The 18,294-nt window shown below is 43.8% G+C and overlaps 2 protein-coding genes across 3 annotated transcripts; one reads left to right on the top strand and one right to left on the bottom strand.

The window, feature by feature from the left end:
* Nucleotides 1-511: 511 nt before the first annotated feature.
* LOC121978682 (mitogen-activated protein kinase kinase 7-like) lies at nucleotides 512-1,821 on the top strand. Its single transcript, XM_042530990.1, has one exon. It carries the CDS (start codon nucleotides 512-514, stop codon nucleotides 1,649-1,651), a length of 1,140 nt encoding a protein of 379 aa, XP_042386924.1. The 3' UTR covers nucleotides 1,652-1,821.
* On the bottom strand, nucleotides 1,821-6,495 carry LOC121976720 (probable cinnamyl alcohol dehydrogenase 9). Of its 2 annotated transcripts, XM_042529020.1 has the most exons (5): nucleotides 6,370-6,495; nucleotides 3,108-3,221; nucleotides 2,445-2,958; nucleotides 2,148-2,301; nucleotides 1,821-2,047 (listed from the first exon to the last, which is right to left on the bottom strand). In XM_042529020.1, exons 1-5 carry the CDS (start codon nucleotides 6,456-6,458, stop codon nucleotides 1,845-1,847), a joined length of 1,074 nt encoding a protein of 357 aa, XP_042384954.1. In that variant the 5' UTR covers nucleotides 6,459-6,495; the 3' UTR covers nucleotides 1,821-1,844. The 2 variants fall into 2 exon arrangements, with proteins under 2 accessions (XP_042384954.1, XP_042384955.1); XM_042529021.1 differs by lacking the exon at nucleotides 3,108-3,221 and having other exon boundaries at nucleotides 6,370-6,481.
* Nucleotides 6,496-18,294: the final 11,799 nt, after the last annotated feature.

Here is an 18,294-nt window from a genome sequence, read left to right as displayed (position 1 = left end):
AAATGTCTTGGGACTATGATGCAAGACATCCAAATTATCATCCAAATAATCTGTATATAATGAATTTGTAAAAAAAAAATTTCAAATAATAAAAATTACTGACCGACAAATGCTCATAATAAAAATGTTTTGTCTATTTATTTTATAAAAAATAAATTATTTTTTTATTTTATTTATATAATGAATAGATGAATTTCATTCAAGGAACCTTTGTTTGCACTTTAATTTTTCTTAGAGTTTTTTTTATTTCCTTTCCCTTGTTTTTTTAGAGATTTTTTAATCTTAAATTCATTTTCTTTGTAAATCCCTTCTTCGAAGTAAATGGAGAGTACCCGTAGGGGCAACTCATACACATTTCTTGCTTAAACCACAAAAAAGTTATTTTTATTTCCACTCGTTTAATTAGGTTCGCAAGTCTCGAGATATTTCTATCGAACTGTTGCATACGGCAAAGATACTATAAAGCTCCTTCATACCAATTTTCCCCCCTCGTCTATCCACTCACTCGGCAATGGAAGTAAACGCCGAAAGTTATTTTCCCTCTCCGCCCTTGGCCACGTCCATCGTCCGCCATCGGAGGCTCCCGAATGCGGATCTCGCGCTCGAGCTTCCCTCCCGCGACTTCCACGGCCGCCGCTTCCTTCTCCCTCCCCTGCCGCTGCCGTCGCCGCCGGCTCGCTCTCTCTCCGTTGGTTTCTCCAACGATCATCCCGATTTCCTGCTCTCGGACTTCAACACGCTTCGGGTCCTCGGCCACGGCAACGGAGGTACCGTCTACGAGGTTCGCCACCGCCGGACCGCAGCCGTGTTCGCGCTCAAGATGGTCCGCGCCGACGTCTCGCTACGCCACCAGGTGCAGCGCGAGGTCGACATCCTCCGCCGCACGGTTGGATGTCGCCACGTCGTCCGATTCCACTCCCTCGTCCGAACTCCCTCCGCCGACGTCGCGCTCCTCCTCGAGAACATGGACCGGGGATCCACCGACGCACTTCTCCGCCGCCGCGGTCGCCGCCCCTTTCCGGAGCTCGCTCTGGCGGCCGTCGCTCGCCAGGCTCTCCTCGGCCTCGCGGAGCTGCACTCCCGCCAGATCGTGCACCGCGACATCAAGCCTGCGAACCTCCTCGTCAACTCCGCCGGCGAGGTCAAGATCGCCGACTTCGGGGTGGGCAAGGTGCTGCTGCGATCCCTCGACCCGTGCGACTCGTACGTCGGCACGTGCGCGTACATGAGCCCGGAGCGGTTAGACTCGGTCACCTACGGGGCGGACTACGATCCGTACGCGGCGGACGTGTGGAGCCTGGGGCTGGCAGTGCTGGAGCTGCACCAGGGACACTTCCCGCTGCTTCCGGAGGGGGTGCCGCCAGATTGGGCGGCGCTGATGGTGGCGATCTGCTTGGGGGAGGCGAAGGGGGTTTTACCGGAAGGGGCGGCGTCGGACGAATTCAGGGCCTTCATCGACTGCTGCCTGCGCAAGGAGAGCGGGAAGCGGTGGTCGGTGGCGGAGTTGCTGGGTCACCCGTTCGTGTCCGGCGCGGACCGCGACGAGTCGAAGCAGGCGCTCCGGGACTTTCTGCAGGATAACTCGGACGAGTCGCCCGTGTTAAAAGAACCGAGGAAATTAGGGCAAATTCCCCCAATTTCGATCTTCTAATTCAATTTAACAATTTTTTTTGTAATTATGCATATAAATCTGGCAACTTATTAGAATTTGCGTAATTTCTGCTTGTGTAAATATCTGCACAATGCTCCTTTATTTGAACTTGTCCAGACATGTAACATGTCGTTTGTTTGTTTCGCACCAATCTCAGAATTCAACTTTATTCCGAATTGCTTTGTTGCCATGCTTAAGTTGCACAAATGGTGTTGGCCACATCGATGACGAACCTGTATCTCACATCCCCCCTTGCGAGTCTTTGCATCGCATCGTTCACATCGTTCATTCCGACGACCTCAACCATCGGCAATATGCGGTGTTCGGCCGCGAAATCTAGCATCTCTTGTGTTTCTTTCAACCCCCCAATCATGCTCCCAGCTACACTCCTGCCTCCTGCAAGGGATACACGCCCAATTCTTCTGAGCTACTTAACAAACACTTCACCTGATGAACAGAACACGCAAGAGCCAACAGTGGAAGTGACTTAGCTAACCTGAAATCAAGCCGAACGTCGGCAGCTCTGTCGGCTTGTTTGGCGAGCCGACCAAAATCAGCTTGCCATACACTCTGAGCAAGGTGATCAAAGTTCCCAAAGAGAGAGCACCAGAACTTGTGCTGATGATGCCATCCATAGTGCCACGAGCAGCCTGACAAAAAGAACAAATGCCTTAAACATGATAGGAGGTAGAGCGTTCTCTTATATAACCAGGGTTTGACGCCTGCAAGGAGTGGAGCCGAGCTGTCCATAATTAGTCGGTTCTGACAATTGGATTAAAAAAAAATGTGGCACCTTCATTTGGTCTTCGTTGCTGCTGACTATAAACGAGTCAGCTCCTAAGGCATCAATGGCTTCCTTTTCCTTGTCTGGCGTCGAGCTGATGACGGTGACTCTCATTCCAAAGGCCTTGCCGAACTTGACGGCGAGGTGGCCGAGTCCTCCGAGCCCCAAGACCCCCAGGTGCAGCCCCGGCTGGTCCAGGCCATGGCGCTTCATCGGCGCATACACCGTGATGCCTGCGCACATCAATGGCGCAGCCTTGTCCAGGGGCATCGTCTCAGGGATCTTGACAGCGAAGCGCTCGCTGATCACCATGCTGCCGGCGAATCCTCCAAAGGTCTTGGTGCCGTCGGGGTGGGAGCTGTTGAAGCTGCGGACGAACTCCGCGCAGTAGTTCTCGTCGCCGACCTCGCAGCTGTCGCAGGAGAAGCAGGAGCCGGCTAAGTACCCGACGCCGACCTTGTCGCCGGACTTGAACTTATGAGCGGCGCGGCCTACTTCAATTACGACTCCGACTACCTCATGCCTGGTCGACCACTAATTAATAGATTAGTGAGATAAAGCTTTAATTTGATTGTTATTGTGAATTAATAGATTAGTGAGATAAAGCTTTAATTTGATTGTTATTGTGGTTGTGTATTAATTAATTCATTGGAGCGGATAGGAAATTCTGACCCTGGGACGACTGGGTATATTGAATTTCCCCACTCGTTCTTGATTATCGAAAGATCGGTGTGGCAAATTCCACAGTAGAGAACCTTGAGGGTTATCTCATCGCTCTTCATGGCCCTGAAAAGTATTGTACAGTGATATATAGGCCAAATGCATTGTGAAATCAGATGCAGCAGTATTAGAGAGTCTAAAACTAGTTGTGGTTCACAGAGAAGTTGAATTGTTATTTGTTCGGAGTTTGATGTGGAATTGCGGATGGTAAGTGATTCTTGATCTGTTTAACAGGGAGTCCGGGTGTCATTATTTAGGACTTAATTAACATGGGGTTATACGGCACTATTCGACCTTCTAAGCCAATCTAATCTCCCTAGCTAGTTGCTGATTCTTTGACTTTCCTGACTTATCGACTCGCCAAGTCGCCAACCTCCGGATCTCCCGAGCTCCCAGTATACAGTGATTACTAATATTAAAGAATACAATGCTTACAAATAACATCCTCTACATAAAGGACTAAAGGAGATTATTTAACCTCTCTCATGTCTGGGTCATTTGTATTAATGGCTAGTAGTTATCCGTGATTTATCTCTTCCATATTGGCCTAGGGACGGATTGGCGTGGGCGCTGGGGGCGAGCGAATCGTTTTTTACCACTAAAGGAGATTATTTAACTATGCGGGTATTCTATTACTTTCTTTCTCTTTTTGCTACTATCAAATCTTTATTCTCTGGGTAAACCCTTTGATGATTATGAAGACATCTTATCTCTAAGGGTGCGTTTACTAGATTACCCTTAATTACAAAACCAACTATACATAATAATAATAATATTATTATTATTATTATTATTTAAACTCTATTCTATTTTACTATATTTTCACGTTTTTTTTTATTTTTTATTATGTTTTATAATTTTTATTTTTTTTTTAAGTTTTTTTATTTTTAAAATTTTTTAGGGTTTTTTACATTTTTCTATTTTTTAATTTTTAATGTTTTTTAAACATTTTTTTTTTTTTTACCTTTTTAAAATTTTTTTTATGTTTTTAAAAATGTTTTTGTATTTTTTTGTATTTTTTAATGTTTTTTCTATTTTTTTATGTTTTTATGTTTTTTTGTAATTTTTTTTAATGTTTTTCCTATTTTTTTATTTTTTTTAATGTTTTTTTGTTTTTTTTACAATTTTATAATGTTTTTCCTATTTTTAAATTTTTTATACCATTTTTAATGTTTTTTTATTTTTTTAAAAATCATTTTAAGTTTTTTTTTATTTTATTTTTTATATTTTCCATTTTTTTCTTTACATTTTACTTTTTTTCATATTTTTCTTTTATCCGAGAATATTTTGGGTAAAAAAAATCAATAACCCCGGAATCAAGAAAAACCTCAATTTTCCGAGGTTTTCGGATTCCTAGTTGTATGCCTCTTTTGCTGATGTGTCGGGCTGGTTGTATGCCCCTTTTGCTGATGTGTCGGACATAGAACATTACTCAGGAATCATCGATTACCTAAATCAAACAGGGTTTTTGTTGATAACTTTGGATAGATACCCAAGGTTATCAAAGATAACCTCCAACCAAACGCACCCTAAATATATTTTTTTTCGTAATTTCAATATGTTACATTAAAACTTATTAAAATATCTCCAAGGAGCTTTTGTATGTATGATCTCATTCATAACATGAGTTGTATGACTTCATGCATATTACATTAAATTCAAGATAAAAAAAGTAAGTTTATGTTTTTACTATTGTTCTTAAAATACAAATCTCAAACCTCATCTCTACAATGATTCAAAATTTTTTATTCAATTTTTTGAATTTTACTTCATAAATCTGGCATTGGAGATGCCTTGACTCTATATAGGAAATCATAGTTCTACGGAGAAAAATTTAAGAGATAGTATCAATGTCATCATTCTTTATACCAGTATAAATTTTTATTATTATGTCATTATAGTGAGATTTTTAAATTGAAACAGAGTTTATTAGGGTATTTACAACTACGTTAATGCTTGAGGTATTAGTGCCGATGTGGACATTTTTTTTTTTTTTGTATTATAGCATTAACACGTTCAAATTTTTGAATGTGTTAATTTAAAAAAAAAATAAAAATAAATAAATATTAACGTATTTACACATTAATACGAATGCTATGAATAAAAGTTCCTAATAGTGTTCATATTGTATCGACGTTCATGCATCATTAATAATAGTCAGAAGTTTTGACGAAAAAAAACAGCAAAAGTTAAAAGGACATTAAAATTGTGTTTTTTATTTTGAAAATATTTTTATTTTAATATAGTTGTAACAGTAGTTACTACCATAAATAAAATAAATTGATTTAACTTAATCAAAAAATGAATATAGAGAACACTTTTAATTACAAACTTTGATAAATATAATTAAAATTATTTTAAAAGTATTAACGTATTTACACATTAAAAGTATTAAGCAAAAGTTAAAAGGACATTAAAATTGTGTTTTTTATTTTGAAAATATTTTTATTTTAATATAGTTGTAACAGTACCATAAATAAAATAAATTGATTTAACTTAATCAAAAAATTAATATAGAGAACACTTTTAATTACAAACTTTGACGAATATAATTAAAATTATTTTAAAATAATTAAAATGATCATTAAATTATTATAATAGTCACCTACTAGAATATTATAACAACTAAGAATTAACTACTATAACCTTATAACAATCAATAATTAACTGTTATAATATATAACCACTATAATATTTTAGCAATCGATTGCTATAATAATTATTATAGTAGCTATTAAATTTGATTTGATTTTAAAAATTAATTATATTAAATAAGTTAATAAAAGTATAAAAATGTATATATTATTTTTGATAAATTAAAATAAAAAAAGGAATTTGCATATTATAATAACTAGGGAAAAATAAAAAAAATATTTTTTTAAATCATCAAAATGTTAGGTGAACATGATTAATCTATCCCTATAACAGCTACAAAATAGTAACTACTATAATATAAATATTTCTGAAAATATTAAATATGTATTGTAATAATTATAAAATTATAATTATTTTAATACGTCTAATCGGTTCCCAAATTAGATGATAAAGAGATCGGTACTAAATTGTAAAAGGGTAAATATATAGGCACCCTTAATTCGAGAAAAAAAAAGTGATTTTGACTTTTACCCTAATAATTACTCTACCCTTTTATGATTCAATATCTTTTCTATCCATTTTTGCCTATACAAGAAATAGCTAAGAAGGATTGAGATACCTTTTTGGGAAGGTGAAGGGGAAGAGGACTCCAGAGGTGTCCCTTGCTGCCCAGCCGACAACATCCTCCTCCTGTTTCTGTTCTTCCATGGCTCCTCTGTTCCTTCCTCAAAGATGGCAGTGCGATGGAGAAGGAGGGCAGTAGGGCCTTATAAAGGGACGAGGCCAAGCTGTAATTGGTTGAGAATAATGGCTCCCACCGTTCCCTGCCAATCATGGAGGGTTGGGCCCTATCAGCCTTTCCCAAATTGTAATGATCGGAGTGACAGAGAGCGAGCACATTCTAAGGTGGAAGAAGTTTTTTGGGTACACGTACGTTACGGAGAGGAGATTTCTTGGACCATTTTTTGTGGTTCAGGGGATGCGCTACTCTTATTTATGGCTGGATCATGATCGTGATCCGATCGTAATTGGTTGCGATCCCTTCTAGGGTTCATCGTCCCCATCAGATTATATTTTTTGTTCGGAGTGAGCGGTCAGATGCCGCCTGGAGGCCTCCGGTGGTGGATAAGTAGTCAGGTTACTGGACGCTGAGCGAGGGTGTCCTCCGGACAGCCTCCGGCCGCTCGCTCCGAACAAAAACTATAACATAATGGGGATGATGAACCCTAGAAGGGATCGCAACCAATTACGACCGGATCGCGACCACGATCCGACCGTAAATAAAAGTGACACATCCCTTGGACCACAAAAAGTGATCCAGGAGATCCTAACTCCACATTACACCCTTCCATTATCAATTTTTTTTAATAAAGTGTGGAAAAAATATATTTATTTCACAAAATGTTTTATTTTATTATACTTAACCATTTAAATTGAAAAAGAATAATTACCTTCCCAACATAGTTGAAATAAATGAAGAGAAGAACATTACTCTATTTTAATAAGGAAGAAAATATTAAGGGTGCATTTAGTTTGGGGTTATTTTTTATAATCTTAATTATTTATCTAAGGTTATCAATGAAAATCCTGTTTAATATAGGTAATCGATGATTCCCGAGTAATGTTCCATGTCTGACACGTCAGCAAAAGGACATACAACCCGGAATCGAAAAACTGAGGTTTTTTTTTATTCCGGAGTTAACGATTTTTTTTTTACCCAAAATATCCTTGAATAAAAGCAAAATGTGATAAAAAGAAAAATATAAAGAAAACAATTAAAAATAAAATATTTTTTAAAAAACATTTTAAAAATGTAAAAAAAAAATTTTTTAAAAAAAATAGGAAAATCATAAAAAATTTAAAATAATTAAAAAGGGAAAAAACATAAAAAAAAAATAGAAAAATAGAAAAAAAATTTAAAATTTTGTAAAAAATTTAAAAAACTTAAAAAAATAATTAAAATGTAAAAAACTAAAAAAATATATAAAAAATAAAAAATAAAAAATAAAAAATAAAAAATCATAAATTGTTTTTATAAAAAAAAGCGAAAAGAAAAAAAAATGAAAAAAATAAAAAAAACATAAAAATATGAAAATAATAATAATAATGTAGAGTTTAAAAGATAATAATAATAATAATAATAATATATATGATTGGTTTTGTAACTAAGGGTAATATAGTAAAATATTAAAGTAGATTATTCATTAAAATCTTCGAACAAATAAATTTTTGTTGTATTATCTAAGTTGAATTAAACAATATTTAGTTATGTTTTATTCCCTATAATTTTAATTATGTGATTACTAAATAATCACATAATCAAGATTATACATGATAATTTAAATCAAACCTACCCTAATATTTTTGGTTTAGCTGAATGATCCTATCCGAGCGCTGAGTCGACGGACGCTGGGAACATGACACTCTCCGCTGCTGACCCGACTGGTGGCGTAGATCTCCGACGAACCTGCAAAGAAGCTGAGCCGGGAAGGGTTTCCAGGCGACGACCCTCCGACGCTCAAGTCAGACAACGAGAAATGAGAGAGGCAGCGTAATCGTGGCTACAGTGAGGATTACGCATACCTTCGTCGACGTCTGAGGTCCTTATATAGGACCCCGGAGAGGCGCGGGCACGCTTCTCGATGCGTACACGCTTCCCCAAACATACCTTAACGAGCCCATGTCAGAAAAGTACCCTTGACGTCATTCCGCAATCGTCCGAGCATATCCCGGATGTGACGGTGGAAGCTTCTGCTGTATGATCCTGTGTAAGGCTCGGCCGCCAACTCTGTTGCTTGTCGGCGGCAGATGTCTCGAGGATGATGTTATCCTCTGTCTCCTTTGTCCTCTTGCGCCTCCTGTCTGTTCCAGGGCCGAGCGGTTTGGTCGCTCGGCAGGCATATCACTTCTGTCCCGGTTGTAGGTATCGGTCCGACTGGGAGGACTCCAGGTCGTATGCTCTGATGAGATTTCTCCTGCCTGTCTTTGTTGCCTTGTGCCCCGGCCGAACGGACATCCCGCTCGGCCCTGAAACCTTTCTACCTTGAGCATCGAAAACTCGGCCCCTAGTCGGGTCGTCTTCCATTCGGCTCGGGGGATTCCCGTCTGGTCGACCCTCTCCGTCTGGTCGGTCGGGTCTCAGGGTTGACTCTCTTGACCTTTGACCTCCACGTGTCGTTGACCTTCCGCCCACGAGGGTCCCCCGTCCTTACCACCGAATCACATGCCTCCCCTTCAAGTCTAGTCGAAGGAGGCGCTAAGTCCGATTGACTGGACTTCCGGTCGGCTGGAGTAACACCGCTCTGCCACTCCTGAAAGTGTACCTCCGTTCTGCCACTCCTGAAAGTGTACCTCCGCTCGGCCGACCGGCGAGTTGATGGCCATGCCTTGTAGTTTTAATTTCCATTCGCTGCTTGTTGCGCTACTGTTATGGGGGCGGTCGGAGTTGTCGGGTCTCCTCGGAGCTCGTGTCAATTCTCGTTAAGTTGCCCACGCGCGAGTAATGACACTCATTAAATGCCGCCCAATCGCTGATCGCCACTTGGCAAGTCCGCCGTCATCATACGGCGAGGGCGTCAGCTTCGATTGGACAGGCGCCGGTTCAAATCTGACGGTCCGATGCTAACGCTTGTTTCGATGACCTGGATCGGACGGTTGTGGTGGACCGAGTCCGGGGTTTATGAAGCGCCGACGCAGATTCCCCTTCCATCGTTCCTACCTTCGTGCCTTTGGTGCTTCCTCTCGTGTCCAGCTTCCCGACACTCGCCTGTCTCGGTGCTCCGACGAACTTTCGACCTCCTCCTTCACGCCTTGCTCCCAGCAAGCCTTCTCCTATCTCTACTTTCTTCTGTTTTCTCCCTTCTGGTGGTCTTTACCTCCGTTCAATATAGTTTCGATCTCCTCCGTCAACCTTTTCATTCTTCTTTCCTTGGTCCTTTCTTCCTTGGTACTGTTCCGGCGATGGCTAGCACCTTGCAACCATCTGATCCTTCTCCTGGCCTATGGTACATGACCATGGTAAGCCGGTTTGACGAGGCTGACGCGGGACGCTTCCTTAACGAATTCGAACTTCCTCCTGACCATAAACTAGTCTTGGCCACCTCTTCCAACCGGCCCCACAATCCGTCGACCGACACTGTTTGCTTCTTTCGCGACCAATTTGTGGCCGGTCTGCGCTTCCCTCTACATCCTTTTATCCGTGAGGTTTGTAATTATTTCCGCATCCCGCTCGGCCAACTCGTCCCCAACTCTTTTAGGTTGTTGTGCGGCGTAGTATTCCTTTTCAAGCTGCACGGATTCCCTTAGTCCTCAAAATTTTCCATTACTTTTACTATCCCAAACAGTCCGAGTGGGGTACTTTTCTCTTCCAATCGCAGATCGGTCTTATCTTTTTCGACAAGATGTTGACCTCGAACAAGCACTGGAAGGACAATTATTTTTACCTTCGCTTTCCCGAACTACCATCCTTTCGCACCCATTGCAGACCACTGTACCGAGCCCGCCGGACCTCGGTAAATACAAGAGTCAGCCGGATTATCTTCATGCAGCCAATCTATTAGCTGGCCAGAGGTTCAGTATCAATAAGCTACTTCACAAGGGGGTGTTATACATATTCGGATTGAGCCCGATCCGAACGAAGCTTCCAAGCAGCATGGGTAAGTGCTTTTTCTGTCCCCGCTCCTTTTGGTCTAACTGATTTATTCTTCTTTTATGCAGGTGAAATCATGTGGCTCGCCAAGGCCACCGAGCGGATGAAATTGAAGGCTGCCGAAATAGAAGCAGCGACGACTAAGGAGATGGCCGATCTGGGGATCGTGACGGTCGGCTCGCGTGAGGGCGAGAGCGAAGAAGCTCCAACAGAGGCCCGTGAGTCCACCGGCCGGATCCCTGCGATCGGTGATGCCATATCGTCGGCTGGTTAGCCTACCTCCGAGGACGTGGGGCAGTCTGTTGGCGATTCCCCCTTGATAACATGCAAGCGTCGCCGAACGGATCTCACAATCGTGGAACCAGTGACTGTGCCAGTCGACGCCCCCTCTGAAGCGGTCAACCCAGTTCCTGCTTCAACCGAGACTATCTCTTCTGACCGCACTCCTTCCCAGCTCGACCAACCAGCGGCCTCCCTCGAAGCGAGACTCGTTACTTCCCTGCCCCAGGTTCGTCTCCGGCTTAGGCGCTCAGGAATAGTTTATGCTCCGCTCGGCGAGTCATCTGATCGATCCACCTCTTCTCAATCCGATCCGAGCGGACGTCGAACAGTCAAGGTCGTTCTCCATCTTCCCACTGAAGAGTTCCTTTTGGCCACTGATCAGCCAACTGTTCCGGAGCATCAGATCACCATCCGAGGACCGCTTGCCAAAGTATGGGAAGATGCGAGGGCTCGCGTTGCTATGATGACCCCTGGTCAGTTCGGCGACAGCCATATGCAACAAGCAATCGGGGTATGCTCTTTAACCTACTTTATGCTTAATCTTGGTTCTTGACATTATTCCGTCCGAACAGTACTGGGTGGAGAACATTGCGGTCAGCAATCGCCTGGCTACCCTGGAAGAAGAATTGAAAAAGCTTCAAATTTCTTGAGGGGCGCCAGCTCAGGGCCCATCATATGCCACACTCCGAGCTGAACTGAGCAAATCGGAGAAACTACTGCAGGCCGAAAGGCACAAGTCCTCTGGTTTGGAGACCAGGGTAGCCGGCCTTGAGGCCCAAGTCAAGTCGCACGACCGGGAGATGAAGCTGGCGACCAATAGGAAGAATACAGTCATCTCCGACTTAGAGGCCAAGAATCAGCAGGCCCGAGCGCTGGAGCAGCGCGTCCAGGAGCTAGCCGATCTGCTCTCTGCTGAGCAAAACGGCTGATCGACTACTGAAGCTAAACTTCGAGGAGACATTAAAGATCTCCAAGACGCCTTAGAAGCCGCCCGAGCCGCTTTCAAAGAATATCAAGATGGTGAACCAGGGCGCTTCGCGACGATGAGGCACAATTACTTCCGGTCAAAGGACTTTGGCACCAAATTCAGTGATCGGCTGGTCCTTGCCTTTGAAGAAGCCATCCAAGCCACCACTACGTATTTGAAGGCTAAGGGCCTGCTCCCGGAGGCGTCTTCTATCCCAAGGATCTGGCCGGGTTGCTGGAGCATATTTCCGAGCCCATTTTTGACGTTCTAGAGTGAAGTGCTTTCTGTAATTCTCCCGATCGGCTGCTACAGCCTTACCTACAGCCTTATCTATAATGAAGACTTACTTTTTTCCGTACTTCTCCCGGTCGGCTTAAACGACCTTGCTTTAATGAATGGCATATGTAACTTAGCTCTTTGTCGGCGAGATTTTAAATGTAATTTTGGAATGCCCACTTTTACTCTGTTATCCTTTTGTTTTGAGTGTTCCTTGTAACCATACCGACCGGTCTCTCGACCTTTTTCCTACAGGGAATTTCTTAACTTTGCCGATCGGTTAAACGACCTTCCACTTTGCTTGGGATTTCTATGAGTTTGTCGCTTGAGTATTTTTCTTTTTCGCGCCGATCGGTCAAACAACTTTTCATTTTACATGGATTTCAACTAATGTCTCGCTGAAGTGCTTCAACGCGACGTTGCCTCGTCTGGGGGGGGGGTTTATAGTCGCCCGTCCGACTCCAGAGTTTAACGACGTCGCTCGATGGTCTTCAATCCGGGGAATTTATAGTCGTCGGTCCGACTCTAAGATTTAACGTCGCTGCTCGACGGTCTTCAGGCCGGAGGGTTTATAGTCGCCGGTTCGACTCTAAGATTTAACGTCGCTGCTCGACTGTCTTCAGGCCGGAGGATTTATAGTCGCCGGTTCGACTCTAAGATTTAACGTCACTGCTCAACGGTCTTCAACATCGAGCCCGTGGCTCGGATAATATACACCCGGTCGAACGACACGGGGTCTTCGACATCGAGCCTGTGACTCGGATAATATACACCCGGCCGAACGACACGGGGTCTCCACCACGCCTTCATGCAGTTACCCGCTTGGCACACAATAATGGTGTGCGCCAAAAAGTAAGGGCGCAACCTCTGAGCGGCAAGGACCAAGGCGAAGGCCAACTTCTCGAGACCAGTGTAGCGAGTGTTGGTTGCTACTCGGAAAACCTAGAGGTTCCACTGTACAAAAATTTTGTACAAAGGTCTGAACCTTTTCCTAGCTACCATGTGTTCTTTTAAATTAAATTTTGGATCGCCTGCGAAACTTAACACGTTTGATCCAAAACTTAATCTATTTGTTCTTTTAGGTTTTGACTTGGATCTCCTGCGGAACTTAACACGTTCGACCCAAATCACCTTAAGCTATTAATTCCATTAAATATTAATTTCCATAATTGGTTCCCAGTACTGACGTGGTGAGGCACATGGCCTTCTTGGATATGAGAGCAACCACCACCGACTAGACAAAACCTTTTATAGAAATCTAATATTTAATTTCCTAAAATAACTTTAGGTTAACCGAAAAGAACAATCAAATCACAAGGAAAAATAAAACAAAAGAACACAACTTCGAAAAACATATTCGAAATACTAGAACGTAAGCCTCTTGTATTTGGTATTATTTCCATAAATAACTAGTATGATGCGGAAAAGGAAAAACTACTAGTTATACCTTCTAGAAAGACCTCTTGATCTTCTACCGTATTCCTCTTCTAACCTCGGACGTTGTGTGGGCAACGATCTTCCGAGATGAGAAACCACCAACCACCTTCTTCTCCTCCAAGCTAGGTTCGACCACAATAAGGAAGCTTCACCAAGGAAGAAAATCAAAACACCAACCAAACTCCAAGAGATGCTAGCTTTCTCTCCTTCTTCTTCTTCTTCTCCAAGTAGTATCCGACCACCACGAGAGCTCCAAGGGGAGAGATAGGTTCGGCCACCACAAGAGGAAGAGAGGGAGAGGATGATGATGATGGCCGGCCACACCAAGGAACAAAAGAGGGAGAGAAAACAATAGAGGTTGCTCTCATGAAGGCACCCCACTCCTTCTTTTATATTCCTTGGCCTAGGCAAATTAGGAAATTTAATTACAATAAAATTTCCTTAATTTCCTTGACATGATTTAATTGAGAAAAATAAAATAAAATTTCCCAAATTAAACTATATTGGCCGGCCACCACATGGAGAAATAAATTAGACAAGTTTTAATCAACAAATTAAAACTTCTTAATTTGTTTCCGGAAATTTTAAAATTAAAAATTTCTTTTCAAAAATCTCTTCATGGTTGATAAAAAGAAATTTCCATAATTTTAATTTTACAACATGTGAATAATTTTTAAAGAGGAAATAAAATATCTCACCAATCTACAAATAAGGAAAAAGATCTAATCTCTTTCTTTAATCTTTTGTAGATCTTTTACAAGAGAGATATTTTAATTTTAATTCTCTTTAATAAATTATATCTTCCACATAATAAAAATTAAAATTAAAATTCTTTTTAATTTAATATGGCCGGCCCCTCTAGCTTGGGTTCAAGCTAGGGCCGGCCACCCTAATTCATGCTTAGGCCGGCCCTAGTTTGGTTCCCAAGCTAGCTTGGCCGACCCCTATTAGGTGGGTATAGAAAGTGGGTATAGGTGGGTATAGTATTCTATAAATAAAAGGCTACGATAGGGACCGAGAGGAGGAATTGGTTTTGGTCTCTCGATAAAATTAAGCATCCCGTGTTCGCCCCGAACACACAACTTAATTTTATCAATAATAATTCATTCCACTAGAGAACTATTATTGAACTACCGCACCAATCCCAAATTACATTTTTGGGCTCCTTCTTATTATGAGTGTGTTAGTCTCCCTGTGTTTAAGATATCGAATGTCCACTAATTAAGTGAGTTACTGACAACTCATTTAATTAATATCTTAATCCAAGAGTAGTACCACTCAACCTTATCATCATGTCGGACTAAGTCCACCTGCAGGGTTTAACATGACAATCCTTATGAGCTCCTCTTGAGGACATTATCAACCTAGTATCTCTAGGACACAGCTTCCTTCTATAATCAAGAACACACACTACAAGTGATACCATTTCCCAATTTATCGGGCTTATTGATTCATCGAACTAAATCTCACCCATTGATAAATTAAAGAAATAAATATCAAACATATGTGCTTGTTATTATATTAGGATTAAGAGTACACACTTCCATAATAACTAAGGTCTTTGTTCCTTTATTAAGTCAGTATAAAAGAAACGACCTCAAATGATCCTACTCAATACACTCTAAGTGTACTAGTGTAATTATACAGTCAAGATAAACTGATACCTAATTACACTATGACCTTCTAATGATTTGTTCCTTTCCATTTTGGTCGTGAGCTACTGTTTATAATTTATAAGGTACTGATAACATCATCTTCTGCATGTGACACCACATGCTATGTTATCTACAATATAAATTAATTGAACAACTACAAACAAATGTAGATAATTTGACCAAATGTGATTCTTTATTCAAAACAAATGTTTACAAAAGCTTAGGCTTTCAGTATACACTCCAACAGCGAGACTCAGCATCCTTTAAGATATGGCTTAAGAAGTATACAGGCTGTTCTTCGCCGTTCGGCCTTACTAATGCCGAACCCACAGCATGCTCGGTGGAAGATAAATAAATGCGGAGTGGCTCGCCTACGGCCGGTTTTACCATCACGGGTAAGGAATTCAGGTAAGTCTTCAGTTCCTCGAATGTCCGATCGCACTCCTCGTCCCATTGAAACTTGGTAGCTTTACGCAGAATCTTGAAGAACGGCAGGCTCCGGTCGACGGTCTTAGAGATAAACCTTGACAGCGCCGTTATCCGACCGGTGAGACACTGTACCTCTCGAAGATTTCTGGGAGGCGGCATGTCTTGCAATGCCTTTATCTTGCTGGGGTTCGCCTCTATGCCCCGCTCGGTCACGATGTAGCCCAGGAAGCGTCCACCTTTTGCTCCGAACATGCACTTCTGAGGGTTAAGCTTGACTCCGTATCTTCTCAATGTTTGGAAAGTTTTCTCTATATCCGCATAGAGATCTGCCGCCCGGAAGGACTTGATAAGTATGTCATCCACGTACACCTCCAAGTTGCGTCTGATCTTCTCCTTGAATACCTTGTTCATCAAGCGCTGGTAGGTAGCTCCTGCATTCTTCAGCCCGAACGACATTACATTGTAGCAGTAGGTGTCGTCCGCCGTGACGAAGCTGACCTTCTCCTGGTCTTCTCGGGCGAGCGACACTTGATGGTAGCCTTGGTATGCATCCAGCATGCATATCAGCTCGCACCCGGTCGTGGAGTCTACCAGTTGATCGATCCGGGGCAGGGGGTAGAAGTCCTTCGGGCATGCCTTGTTCAGGTCCCAGAAATCGATGCAGACTCTCCACTTGTTGTCCGGCTTGGAGACCAGTACCACATTTGCGAGCCAACTCGGGAATTGCACTTCCCTTATGTGGCCGGCCTCCAGAAGCTTCTCTACCTCCGCCCGGATAATTACATTCTGCTCTGCGCTAAAGTCCCTCTTCCTTTGCTTCACCGACTGAGCGTCTGGTCGGACGTGAAGCTCGTGCTGCGCTACGTTTGGCGAGACCCCTGGCAGCTCCTGGGTCGACCAAGCGAAGACGTCGCGGTTTTGCTGGAGGCATTTGATCAGCTTTTCCTTCTGGTTCTCCTCCAGGTCGGATGCTATGAAGGTGGTGGCCTCCGGTCGAGAAGAGTCAATCTGCACCTCCTCCTTTTCTTCGTAAACCAAAGAAGGTGGCTTTTCAGATATAGCATTTACCTCGACTCGCGGCACTTTCCGAGCGGACTTGGCTTCAACTCGGACCATCTCCACATAGCATTTCGAGCTGCCAGCTGGTCTCCCCGCACCTCCCCTACTTGATCTTTTGGCAGAAGGTAGAGACGACCGCCCGGAACTCGTTGAGAGCCGGTCGCCCCAAGATAACGTTATACGCAGAAGGAGCATCAACCACGATGAAGCTGGTGGTCCTTGTCCTTCTGAGAGGCTCTTCTCCCAACGAGATAGCCAGCCGGACCTGGCCGACCGGCAAGACTTCGTTCCCAGTGAACCCGTAGAGGGGGGTTGTCATTGGCAGTATCTTAACTCGGTCGATTTGCAGTTGGTCGAAGGTCTTTTTGAATATTATGTTGACCGAGCTGCCTGTGTCAATGAAAATACGGTGAATAGTGTAGTTAGCTATTACCGCTCGAATGATCAGGGCGTTATCATGAGGGACTTCGACTCCCTCGAGGTCCCTAGGCCCGAAGCTGATCTCGGGTCCGCTCGCCCTCTCTTGGTTGCAGCCGATCGCGTGTATCCTCAGCTGCCTTGCGTGTGCCTTTCTGGCTCTATTGGAGTCTCCTCCGGTCGGGCCTCCGGCGATGATGTTGATCCCGCCTCGAGACGCGTTGCCCTTATTCTCCTCCTCTCAAGCGGATGGTCGAGGTCGTTTATGCGACGCCCGATGGTGGGCTCCGGGTTGCTGACGATGCTGCCGCTCGGGGGATCTCCTTTCCATTCTTTGAACGGGGCTCCGTTGTTGATGTCGCCGGTCTGGTGAAGGTGACCGGCGGCGGTAGCTTTTTGGCGCAGGATGAGTGATGGGGGGGAGACTCCGACAGTCGCGGATGTTGTGAGTAGCTGACTGATGGAGTGAACAAAACATCGGGGTCCATACCTTCCCCTTGTGCTTGGGCCGATCAGCCGCGACTTGCTGGACGGCGTGCGGTCGAGTGTGCTGATGAGGACGGGCAGCTTCGACTCGCGGTCCTCTGGGGGGCTGGTGACTGACGGGCTGCTTCCTCTCGGCGGAAGCTAGTTGGTCATTCAGGGCTTCCTTTCTTCTTGCCGCCTGGGCTTTCTCCACATTTATGTACTCGTTGGCCTTATGTAGCATGTGGTCGTAGTCCCGGGGCAGTTTCCGGATGAGCGAGCGGAAGAAATCACCGTCCACGAGCCCTTACGTGAACGCGTTCATCATTGTTTCCGAGGTGACCGTTGGAATGTCCATGACCACCTGGTTGAAGCGTTGGATGTAAGCTCGGAGCGACTCCCTCGTGCCTTGTTTGATGGCGAATAGGCTGACACTGGTTTTCTGATAGCGTCTGCTACTCGCGAAATGGTGGAGAAAAGCCGTGCGGAACTCCTTGAAGCTTGTTATTGATCCGTCCGGCAGCCTCCGGAACCACCGTTGTGCCGACCCAGAAAGAGTGGTGAGAAATACTCGGCACTTCACCCCATCCATATATTGATGTAAAGTGGCGGTGTTGTCAAACTTACCCAGATGGTCATCCGGGTCGGTGGTCCCGTTGTATTCTCCGATCGCCGGAGGCGCATAATGCTTCGGCAATGGATCTCGCAGGATGGCATCTGAGAACTGCCGGTTGATCCGCTCGGGTGACGCGTCCGTTCTAGGCGCCTTTCCTTTTCTAACGTCCCGCACGGGTGCCTCGTCCGATGAAGGTCCTTTGTCCTGATTAGCTTGCGCGACCTCCGAGGGCGTCTGGAATAGAGCCCGATGAAAAGGTATCGGGGCGGGCGGCGCCCCCATCTGGGTGCCGG

The sequence above is a fragment of the Zingiber officinale genome, chromosome 4B (assembly GCF_018446385.1).
Source record: "Zingiber officinale cultivar Zhangliang chromosome 4B, Zo_v1.1, whole genome shotgun sequence".
Lineage (NCBI taxonomy): Eukaryota > Viridiplantae > Streptophyta > Magnoliopsida > Zingiberales > Zingiberaceae > Zingiber > Zingiber officinale.
The sequence above is the reverse complement of the archived record's forward strand: the minus strand, read 5'-3'. Positions and strand labels throughout refer to the sequence as shown.